Here is a 12066-nt window from a genome sequence, read left to right on the forward strand (position 1 = left end):
ATGATATGATAGCAAACTTCTTTTAATGACAGGCATATCTAATTAGTTTTATACATGTTTGAATTATTTCAGATGGAACCAGTTCTTTTAACCCTAACTGATGCAATGAGGAGCTTCTCATTTCTTAAACAAACAAGTCAGAAGACATATCCTGAGTCGCAACGATGTTCCTCTGTTACTTTTGCAAAGAAATGAAGCTGTGATGACTGGAATTGGGTTCCAACACGTTAATAAACCCTGGAGGAAAAGTTCTGAACACTCACGGATGCAAAATATCACTTAAACGTTTGGTGAAGATGCATGCTGAAAAAATGGGCAGTAGAAACCAGGGCTTTGTTTAATAGTGAAAGTAACAACATTCCATTCTTCACACACACACACACACACACACACACACACACACACACACACACACACACACACACACACACACACACACACACACACACAGGATTGCGTCCATAAGGAAACAACTTGTTATTGAGTTTAATCAGAAAGGCTTCACAGTTTGTTAAGGAGCATAGAGACTGAACTTTGCAGCGAACGGAAAAGGTCATATGACCTGATGAGTTCAGATTACTCCAGAGTGATTGGCGTGTCAGATGACACATGAACATCAGAACTGGACCAAAGGCCAATGGAAGTTAAGGGAAGAGATGTCAGTGTACTATGTACAATAGGAAAGCGAGCTAGCGGACACAATGTGATGATGTTCTGCTGGGAAAGCTTGGGTCCTGCCGTACATGTGGATGTTACTCTGACCTACCTACCCACCTACCTGAACATTGTTATAGACCGAGTTACACCCCTTCATGGAGACCATGTTCCCTGAAGGCAGTGGGCTCTTTTAGCAGCATGATGCACCCTGACACACTGCACACACACTGATCAGGAACAGTTTGGGGAACATGACAAAGAGTTTGAGATGTTGACTCTGCCTCCAAATTCTCCAGATCTCAATCCAGTTAAGCATCTGTGGGACGTGCTGGAAAAACAAGCACGAACTAGAAAAGTTTGGATATAATTTAAAACCTCAAGACCACTTGAATGTCTCAAGATACTCTGGATTATTTTAAATGAAGGACTTCAGAATCTTTGTCCTCGTATGGCTGCTTTCAGGGGACCAGACAGGTGAAAGTCCAATGGCGTGAGATCAGGACTGTAGGGAGGATGATTTAACACCTCAAAAGCAAGTGTGTAGCTGTGCACCATCATGCAAGATTACAACGCCCTCACATATCCGTCCTCTGTGTTTACTCCGAAGTTCAGGCTTCAGCTCTTTAATAAGCGTCTGACTGTAACAAGCACTGTTGATTGTTGAACCTTTTTCTTGTTCCACTACTGGCCCTTGAGAATTCCAGAAAACTGCAAGCATTTACTAATTTTCTAGCTGATGGTTGAGGGGGTTTCTGTTCTGCTGTTTATTCTGCTATTTAAATCACTGCTCTGGTAATGTGTAAGGCTTACAGTCTCTGGGAAACGTAGAAAAGAAAAAAAAAAGAAGCAAATTTTATCTGCTACTAGAATAAGAACATTTAAAATGTGAAAAGATTTAAAATATCTGTAATATATTTTAACAATCTTAGATTTGGTTAATTCAGTTACATTTAATTCATATAGCATTTTAACAATTGCTGTCGTTGTTGTAAAGCAGCTTCACTGAATCATAAAAATTAGGGAAATGAGGATAAAATGTATAAATAAAAATGATCAGATTGTCCCTGATGAGGAATACCTCCCTGAGATGGTAATAGGAAGAAACCTTGAGAAGAACCAGACTTAACAGGGAATCCATCCTCATCTGGGCGATAACGGATAGCAGGGATTGATCTGCAGTCATACTTTATTAAGCTGTTTTTTCTCATCTGGCTTTGCTGTATGTCATCAGCATAACAATAAAAACTAATACCATGTTTATAAACGATGATGACCAGAGAAGGCATATAAAGAGAAAGTAGCAGTGGGCCCAAAACCAAACCCTGTGGAACACACTACATACAGAATAGTCACCATTTAAATATACAAACTAATAATAATCAGTCAACACAAGATCTGAGCCAGGAGAGGGCAGGTCCCTTCGCTTCTTCGATGTTTTCTAATCTAGTTGTATTGTATTCTATTGTTAATTGTATTATATTGGGAAAATAGATCCATTTTTTGCTCACTACATTCTAAATATTTTTATTTGCTAAAATTATCAAAGATAGCTGATACTGAATTTATAATCTTCCTATATATATTTTGCAATAATTACAAAATCATTTATAGACACACAGATACTTTTTTCTTTATTCCTTTTTCACAGATGCTTTAGTTAGAATAGCTTATATTCAAAATGATTACATAGAGGAAGTATGATTGTGCAAATAACCAGCATAATTATGAAGTAGTTCACCATTTGGAAGTTTCTTGGATAGTTTGGATGCACTATAGGATGTTGGACGATATACAATACTGTACAATACTGTAATAAGCAGAAGAATCAGATAAAGGAGTCTGAGTGGGAAAGACAATGAAACTCCAGCAAAGGCTGGCTCGTTCATTCAGCTGATGTAAGTCTGGGGTTTTCTGTCCGGAGCACAAGTGGCAGTTTCTAATAAGTGTCTGTCCTTATAGGCAGAGAAACGATTAATTACGCGCTAAACTTGCATAGCATTGTGCTTAGATTAAGTCGCTGTAAATATACATGTTAATTCAGGCCTTATATAAAATCACACTCTTACACATTATATTATTTCATAGAATCAGGGAGGGACATAGCCTTATGGTCCATGTGTAGCACTGTGTCATGGTTTGTGGTTAGCAGTTAACATCGTCACGAGCACTGGAATGCTTCGATCAGTTGTGCTTATACCTCGAGGAGACTGTAGTGAGATGAAAAGACGTCGAGGCTATAAATGTGTGCTACAAAAATAAAGTGCAGCATTAACCACCGTGGGTAAATAAATACAAACACTAATGATTTGTCATGAACATGCAACATTCTCAGTATAATGATTGACATCCATATTAGAATTATTACACACGTTTGAAAGAGAGGTAGTTCACTGCACTGAGTGATATGTGCCATTAGAAAACGTGTTGTTGTTGTTTTTCATGGAATTGGTCAAAAATGTATAGATTGTTTTCGATATATAACAAACTTCTCTCGTATAGGAAGGCGCTGAGAATGGCCACACTACTGTACTTTGAGTATATATTTGGTTTGCTGTATAAGGCTCAGAGTGGGAGGGAGGAAAGGCCGGAGCTCCTCAGTGGAAGACGAGATACAGCGACCTTCTGGAGATGAGCATCCGCACTACACCTGCAAGAAATACGAGCAGAAGCCATGCATAAGTCTTATCAGGCACAGTAGAGCAGAGCAGACTATGATGGTAATATTTATTTTATTCTAATTTTATATTTTATCCTTTAAATGTTATGTAAGATTCATTAATATTACACTCCAGGTGAAAGCAGAGGTGGAGTTTTATGTGTTATTACTTGCTGTATGGTGAGGTGAGGTTCACGCTTAGTTGTGAGGAGGCTGGCGACAGTGCGGCAGGAAGCTGCTGACAAACTGGAAAAGATTGACAGATTAGTTATGTTCCCACTAGAGTGTGTGCATGCACACACACACACACGCAAAATTCTTATTATAATCTGTACTTACCCAGGCTCAGGGCTGAGACAGCTACTGAAGCAGAAAGTACATGCTCTTTACTCTTTATCGCACCTTGGCCTCAATACTCAAAATATTCAGAATAAACACTTAGGATTAGTATCCTGAGGCGCAACGATGTTCCTCTGTTACTTTTGCAAAGAAATTAAGCTGTGATGACTGGAATTGAGTTCCAACATGTTAGAGACCAGGTAGAAACCAGGGCTATGTTTAATAGTGAAAGTAACAACATTCCATTCCTCACACACACACACACACACACACCTACACACACACACACACACACACACACACACACACACACACACACACACACACACACACAGGATTGGGGCTGAACAGCTTATGTGTGTCCATAAGAAAACCACTTGTTATTGAGTTTAATCAGAAAGGCTTCACAGTTTGCTAAGGAGCATAAAGACTGGACTTTGGAGCGAACGGAAAAGGTCATGTGACCTGATGAGTCCAGATTACTCCAGAGTGATTGGCGTGTCAGATGACACATGAACATCAGAACTGGACCAAAGGCCAATGGAAGTTAAGAGAAGAGATGTCAGTGTACTATGTACAATAGGAAGAAGGCGAGCTAGTGGACACAATGTGATGATGTTCTGCTGGGTGACCAGGGTCTAAGTGGTGCGACTGCACATACTACTACACATGGAAAATAAGTATTTAGTCAGCCACCAATTGTGCAAGTTCTCCCACTTACATAAAAAAATAAGACAAATTTTTTTTTTTTTTAATAATAAAAATCCAGTAAATCACATTGTAGGATTTTTAAAGAATTTATTTGCAAATTATGGTGGAAAATAAGTATTTGGTCAATAACAAAATTTCATCTCAGTACTTTGTTATATACACTTTGTTGGCAGTGACAGAGTTCAAACGTTTTCTGTAAGTCTCCACAAGGTCTTCACACACTGTTGCTGGTATTTTGGCCCGTTCCTCCATGCAGATCTCCTCTAGAGCAGTGATGTTTTGGGGCTGTCGCTGGGCAACACGGACTTTTAACTCCCTCCAAAGATTTTCCATGGGGTTGAGATCTGGAGACTGGCTAGGCAACTCCAGAACCTTGAAATACTTCCTATGAAGCCACTCCTTCGTTGCCCGGGCGGTGAGTTTGGGATTATTGTCAAGCTGAAAGACCCAGCCACGTTTCATCTTCAATGCCCTTGCTGATGGAAGGAGGTTTTTACTCAAAATCTCACGATACATGGATCCATTCATTCTTTCTTTACACAGATCAGTTGTCCTGGTCCATTTGCAGAAAAACAGCCCCAGAGCCTGATGTTTCCACCCCCATGCTTCACAGTAGGTATGGTGTTCTCTGGATGCAGCTCAACATTCTTTCTCCTCCAAACACGAAGTTCTATTTTGGTTTCATCTGACCATATGACATTCTCCCAATCCTCTTCTGGATCATCCAAATGCTCTATAGCAAACATTAGACGGGGCTGGACGTGTACTGGCTTAAGCAGGGGGACGCGTCTGGCACTGCAGGATTTGCGTCCCTGGCGGCGCAGTGTGTTACTGATGGTAGCCTTTGTTACTTTGGTCTCAGCTCTCTGCAGGTCATTCACTAGGTCCCCTTAGACCTAGTGGAGTTTGGAGTGTGAGTGTTTGAGGTTGTGGACAGGTGTCTTTTATACTGATAACAGATGACATTAATACAGGTAACGAGTGGAGGACAGAGGAGCCTCTTAAAGAAGAAGTTACAGGTCTGTGAGAGCCAGAAATCTTGCCTGTTTGTAGGTGACCAAATATTTATTTTCCACCATAATTTTTAAGTGGGAGAACTTGCACATTTGGTGTCTGACTAAATACTAATTTTCCCGTGGTATAGACGTAGTGAACGTGGGGCTCAAGCATGAAAATATCATTTTGTGCATATTCACAAAAAGGCATTTTATATTGTGTTGTTGTTGTATAAGGTCGCATGCTTTAAAACTACTGGTTTAACATAATGATGTTGGGCTTATATAGTGTTACATTATGCCTTAGCCCACTGTTTTTATCCCTAATTATTTTATTATTATATTTTATATTTAGATATTAGATGTTTATTAGATCACTTTAGATAAACTTTACCTAACTTCTGTTTTCTAATGAAAAAATCAGCACACAGTTTGGAATCTGCTGCCAAGAGGACGCCTGGGCAGCTGGTCCTGGGCATGGCAGAGGGGCTTCACATGAGGTTTCGCTGCATAGCGCTTACACACTTACATGTATACATGCAAAACCCGGTACACTTTTAGATCTCATTGACCTGAACTACTTTCGTGTTGCACGTCATACAGTAGTCTCACTCTCTCTTTCTCTCTCTCTTTAAATATATATATATATGTGGGCAGTGGTGGGTTTCTTGCTGGCTTCCAGAAGGCCCAAGTCAATGCCCAAACCAAGCCACAGGATGCAGTGCCGGTCACAAGCCCAGATAAAAATGGTAGGGTTGCATCATGTAGGGCATCCGGTTTAAAACCTGTACCAAGTTGAGTGGTCCACTGTGGCGACCCCATAACGATAGCAGTCAAAAGATCAAAGCCAGCCGAAAGTATGTATGTATATACTCATCAAGAAGTCAGTGATTTTGGGGTATTTGCAAAACGCAACCAATGATATTGGATATATACTTCTTCTAGGGGCCAATACGATCTCAAGACATTGAGGATGCAAAATCACAAAGGGATTCTTTATATCTCAAACTGTTGTGGTGAGATCTTAAACTCATGCTGATAATTTTTTGGGGGATATCACAGAGTGAAATCATAGTATGATGGTTTTTTTTCAGCATCAGGGGCTTTTTGAAGGTGTTAAGACACTCGAAAAGTACACAGGTTGTGTAATGCTCCCAGGCGGTGATGGCGCAGGTGCTTGGGCCCGTTCATTGTTGCTTTGCAGCTGTATTACATCTTTATTATTAGATAGACTGGCCACACTTCTCTTTTCTCTTTTCTTCTTATTACTGTTTTTTATTTCTTTTCTGGATTCCTGACAGCTAAGTTCTCTTAACTATTTTTATATATTTAAGTCCCACATGTTTAGTGAGGTTGATTCCCCATTGCACTGAAGTGGGTGTGTTTGGGTTCAGCACTATTCATTACCCAAGAGTTTGGGGCGGTTCTATACTGTGAGATCTGACATTTTCAGGTGTTCACTTGGCGTTCTGGGTCTCGTGTGTGTGTGTGTGTGTGTGTGTGTGTGTGTGTGTGTGTGTGTGTGTGTGTGTGTGTGTGTGTGTGTTATGAACTACAGTATAATGCATGTCAGTCCTTTGGATCTGGATCTATGGGTCACTGTACAGTGCAGATGAGTCCTGGTATTGGCATGAAAGAATGCAGTCTCTCTCTCTCTCTCTCTCTCTCTCTCTCTCAAGTTTAACTCAAGGGGTTGTACAGATTGTGACCTCTACTGTTCAAACAGTGCAACTGCATTAGATACATAATCAGCCAAGGACACCTTTCACTGCACAGTGCTGGGGTTCCTGTGACATTTCCGTCTTTTTGAAACCAGGCCGGAGGTCCTGTCCTACATGCGTGTGTTTGCTTTACCTGTAATATTAAATACTGCATTACTCTGCAGGTTTGTCTCAGGGTTTCCAGATTATATTATTATATCTTATAACTATGGCTAGATTACTAGTTTAAAAAACGATGTCCATCACAAAACAACTCGAGTGCTGAGGTTCAGATTTGTTTCTGGTTTAAGATTATTTTGAAACCGTCACTTTAAACCACTGTACGATCGTATTCAGCCAAAACATGGTGTTGGTGCTAAAAAGTGTCTCACCCAAGTGAAAAAGTTCATTTTGGAGATAGAATCATTTCTCATGAAATATGTATATATGTATATTAACATGCAATATAATGCATGTATATATGCACACACATTTATATTTTTATTAGATAAAAAGAAACACATTTCCTAAATACAGTTTCATAGCTTTTTATGTTTTAGTGTCTGTAACTTTTTTTTATTCAAATCTTTCAATGATTTTAATTATCATTCAGATGAAACTCGGCCAATTTAGATTTCACATGAAAAAACATAAACCTGAAAAAGTGTATAATTCTAAAATGCTAAATTGTTATGATATTGCAACGTGAATGTGACATGGTTACGGACACTACAGTCTTTTTGGGGAAAAATCCTTCATTTTGCACAGAAGCTTTAATTTAAGCACCTATTTTTACAGGTCATATCCTTTTTACACAAATTTTAGTATAAATTAATATAAATAATTTATATTTTAAATGATTGTTGTTTAAAGTGAGACAGTATAACGCTAAAAAATTGCCATTTTTGGGTCACATATAAAATCATCTCTCCAAAACGGCTGAAGTTAGCAACTAGAAAATGTTAGGGAAGTAAGATGGGTCACTTCCATGTTGCAACTTCAGGAGTAGCTTCTTTGGAACACACATTTTCTGTATTAAATGTATAACATCATAATTTGTTTTGGATGATTATAAAACGGCCATAATATGTGTGTGACAAAGAAACAGAGATACATCCAAATACATCTGAAATACAGAAAGACAGGACAAGGAAACAGCAGGCTCGTCTTTTAGGTCAAGTTGCATGATCACTGAAAACATTTCAGACCAATGTCTGAAAATGACTCCACTGTGTGTACAATACGAGAAGACACACAGAGACATAATTACTGCAGGTCTTTTATGTGTTCTTTACAATAATAATAAGGAGGCATATACACATGATGTTCACTGTACAATGCACTGGAGTGTTAGGGCTGTCCTGTATTCTCTACTGACACGTGCTCATGTTCAGTAGTAACAGTCTGCCTTACAGAAAGACCCTCAGACCGCAGGAGTGAGCCACGCTGTAGGTCACACTACACCCGGTGGAAAAGACACAGATACAGACATGATTTGGACTAAATTCCCAGTGTACATTATATGGTATTAACTAGACGTTGAAACAGACAGAAAAAAGAAACAAGCTGCCGTCTGCGGTGTTACAGGGGTGAGTACAGTACTGAAGCATTTGACATGTTTGAGGTCGGTGCCTTAAAAGCGGTGGGGGGCGGTGGGGGGGGGGGCAGGGGGGGCGGACGCACGTGTGTGTGTATGTGGAGAAGGAGAGAAGGTGCAAAAAGAATGGTTGCCACACAGAGGAGGTCTGAGAGGTTTCTCTGAGAGGTTTCGCTCCTGACACACACCATCACAAGGCCGCCGTTCCTCCATGTCTGACCAACTGTACAACGTTACAAGGCCAGAGCATCATACAACAATGTGTTTATCTCGTCGTGAATAACAGAAACACTAATGTTTGGATTATTTACAGTGTTTAAATACTACAGGGGCCGATGATCACCTGTGATGTGTGTTGCTGGCCGCACGAGAACACCAGTACAACCTAACACAAGTCTAACGAGTGAGAAGTGTGTTAAACTGGACGAGGTGGAGCTCGGGAACTTGTCAAGTGCTTCAGTCTCCCTGTAAGTCCAGCTCAGACAGCGGGACACGGCTCAAAGACACAGACTAAATGAAGACCGGCGCCTTCGTATGCATTCAGTGTCTGTGCTGGGATCATCACTGTGTGGGTGACTGGGGATAAGGCCGGAGATGATGTAATGGTTTAGAGAACAGTCTGAATGGCAATACAATCTGGAGAAAAATTACTGTCCATCATACTTAAATGAAATGAAATTAAAACCCAAGAATTACATGAACAGCAAAACACTACGATTAAAATCAAAGGAAATTTATAAGACACTATAAATAAACTCAAAAATTAATTAATCAATTAATAAAAAATAGGACACCGCTTAAGTTGTAAATGATGTATGCCACTCATACTGCTTTACGCCTCCATTACAGGAGCAACAATGCGATTCCCTGAGTTTTGTTTGTACATATTAGACATGATATCACTTTATTAAGCGTACATTCAATGAAGTCATTGCTTTGTTTCATTCAAATGTTTCATATCGTCAAATGTCCATATTTACACCGTGTAGCCACAGTGGTGTTGTTTTGTTTTCATGAAATGCTAAAAAAAACAAATTAGAGCAAACTGAGGCAATGTGCAACCAGGACTCTAACAGTGGGAAGTGTTGGCATGTTCGTCATTTCTTTAGATGAAAATGGACACGCTACATGTCATGTGATACTGAACAGACCAGAGACTGTACATGATCACAAAGAAAAAACACAAAAAAATCTGTATGTCTGAAATCTCATTAGCAGAGAAGGCGAGCTGGCGTTAATGACAGTATAAAACACAAAGCAACACTAAAACTAAACCTGCATTCGCTTAAGCAGAAAAAAAGGCCTTAATTCATACAATCATTAAATAAAAAACCTTCTTATTTAATCCCTTGTCATTCTTTAAATAAAAAAAAAAAGTCATACAGCTGTTACACAGTGGTGGATTATTCAGTGCATATTTCCGTCTTCAGTAATGACTTAAAGACACTTTAATGTCAATCGAATGGTTTGTCATAATTACGTGTTCACATTTAAACAGAACAGAAACGCCTAAGTCTGATACCGCCGCCTCCACGTCCAGTTAACACTCAAATAAACGTAATCTCTATGGTTCGGGAGGCTTGCACTGAAAAGGCCCAGCGAGTTGACGACAGAATGAACAGAGTGAGAGGTCAGACACAGCATTCTGAGAGCTGATTAGCTGTCTCTTGGAGGAAGGCAGGGCCGTTTGTGCTCCACAGAATCCCTGAGCAGAAAAACAGTCGCAAAGGAAACTATAAAACCACAGGAAACCAGTCTGTCCTCCTCTCTGTGCCACCCCACTGAGCCTTCATTAGCGGGGGTGCTGAGAAGGGTAGCTTCGATGGTGTGGCGAGCCATACGAGGACGAAGATGGGGAGGTGTATCTGGATGTGTGGGTGGAGTGCGTTAGGATTGTGGAGAGTGGACGAGATCTGGGCGAGCTCCAGGTGGAGCGGTACGTGCCTAGTATGGGTGAGCGATACGGTGAGGCGGGGCGTGAACCCGCCGAATAGAGCGACTCGATTGCATAGCGACGGGCCAAGCTGGTGGTTCGGGACATACTGGTGGCGTGAAGGTCCACACCGTAGGAATGCGGCTCCACCGTGTATGTCCGCATCCCCACCGTCCAGTGGGTGTGGCCCCGGCTGTAGGGTGTAGTCGGGGGGGTCCAGGAGGAGGAAAAAGATGCGGCAGGAGAGGAAGGGGCTTCCAGAGAGGGAGGACTACCTGGGTCAGAAGAGAGTAAAGGAGTGTCTAGGCTAGGGGACGAGACAGCTGAGGTTTCTGCAACCGCTTCGGCTACTGCGGCTGAGGTGTCATTAAGGGGCAAGGTGGCTGTTCCACTTACTTTGGGAGGTGTGGTCCTCAGTTTGGCCGTCTTGCCCATGCGGGGGCGCCGTGACTGCTCGTGGTCGAACTCCAAGTCTTCCAGACGCTGCGTAAGTGCCAGTTTTTGCTGAATAGCCATGCGGAGGAGTGAGTTCAGCGTCTTCTTCTCATCCTCTGCTGCCGCAAGCTGCCTCTGCATCTCGTCCAGCTGATTTAAATACTCATCGCACCTGGAGGACCAAAGGCAAAAATAAAGCAGGAGGGGCAGAATGCACCAGGGCAGATGATGAAACTGTTACTCTAATTCATTTTTATCATTATGTCTCATGCACTTCTTTTAAAATCCAGCATTAAAACTACTGTAACTGGCCGGACTGCCACCGACACTCGTGCTGTAAACTAAACTCTCCCAGCTTGAGGTGTTATATCATGCTGTTGGACATTCATGCTTTTCAGGTTCTCACCGTGTAGCAAACATGGCCCTCAGTGAGGAAAATGTGGCAGCGTCCTCTCTTAGTGCCTTCAGCTCGTTACGCAGCTTCATCATGGTCTCAGTCACCATCCGCTTCTCGGTCTCGTACTTGCTTTTCAGGTTCGCCAGAGCCATTTCTGCAGTCTGGCACACACAAAACCAAAGCATGTTTGCATACAATGAATGTTTCAGAATGACTCAGTAGTTTTAATAGAAACTTTCAGAATGACTCTGATTAAGGCCCCTGCACTCCCTGTGTCAGATGCATACCACAGCCTTGGTGTGTTCAGAATGATGTTGCTCATAGGGGGTGGAACAGTGAGAATATGAAAACTTGTACTGTAGTGTGAAATAACTGCTCCACCCTAAAATTATCTTCGAAGTTGAACATAAGGTGGAACCTTTTTCATAATCCCGGCTGAAATACTGACCCAGTTATGAAAGAATCACGCTACGTTCATATGACAAATGTAAACTCAGGCTTTGACTTTTCATTAAAATATCTAAAAACCTGCAGCAATGATCTTATGGGCAAATCAGTAAATCCTTTATTAAATGCATGCTTTTACATTTAAATAGTTTGGTCAAGAAATGGGGAGAAAGCCCTGACATTAAAGTGGATTACTCAG

General features: G+C 41.1%; 1 protein-coding gene across 3 annotated transcripts in view; it reads right to left on the minus strand.

Annotated features, from left to right (window-relative positions):
- Positions 1–2314: 2314 nt before the first annotated feature.
- Positions 2315–12066, minus strand: part of LOC128534416 (protein bicaudal D homolog 1-like) — a 29532-nt gene continuing 19780 nt past the window's right edge. Inside the window, exons 6-9 of one of the 3 annotated variants that reach the window (XM_053508842.1) lie at positions 11430–11581; positions 10985–11195; positions 3484–3559; positions 2315–3304 (exon numbers count right to left, since the gene is read on the minus strand). In XM_053508842.1, the coding sequence (XP_053364817.1) occupies positions 3512–3559; positions 10985–11195; positions 11430–11581 (411 nt within the window). In that variant the 3' untranslated portion in view covers positions 2315–3304; positions 3484–3511. Of the gene's footprint in view, positions 3305–3483; positions 3560–8777; positions 11196–11429; positions 11582–12066 lie in introns of those variants that run through there. The other 2 variants (XM_053508841.1, XM_053508840.1) reach the window with 2 other exon arrangements.

Source organism: Clarias gariepinus, chromosome 12, assembly GCF_024256425.1.
Source record: "Clarias gariepinus isolate MV-2021 ecotype Netherlands chromosome 12, CGAR_prim_01v2, whole genome shotgun sequence".
Classification (NCBI taxonomy): domain Eukaryota; kingdom Metazoa; phylum Chordata; class Actinopteri; order Siluriformes; family Clariidae; genus Clarias; species Clarias gariepinus.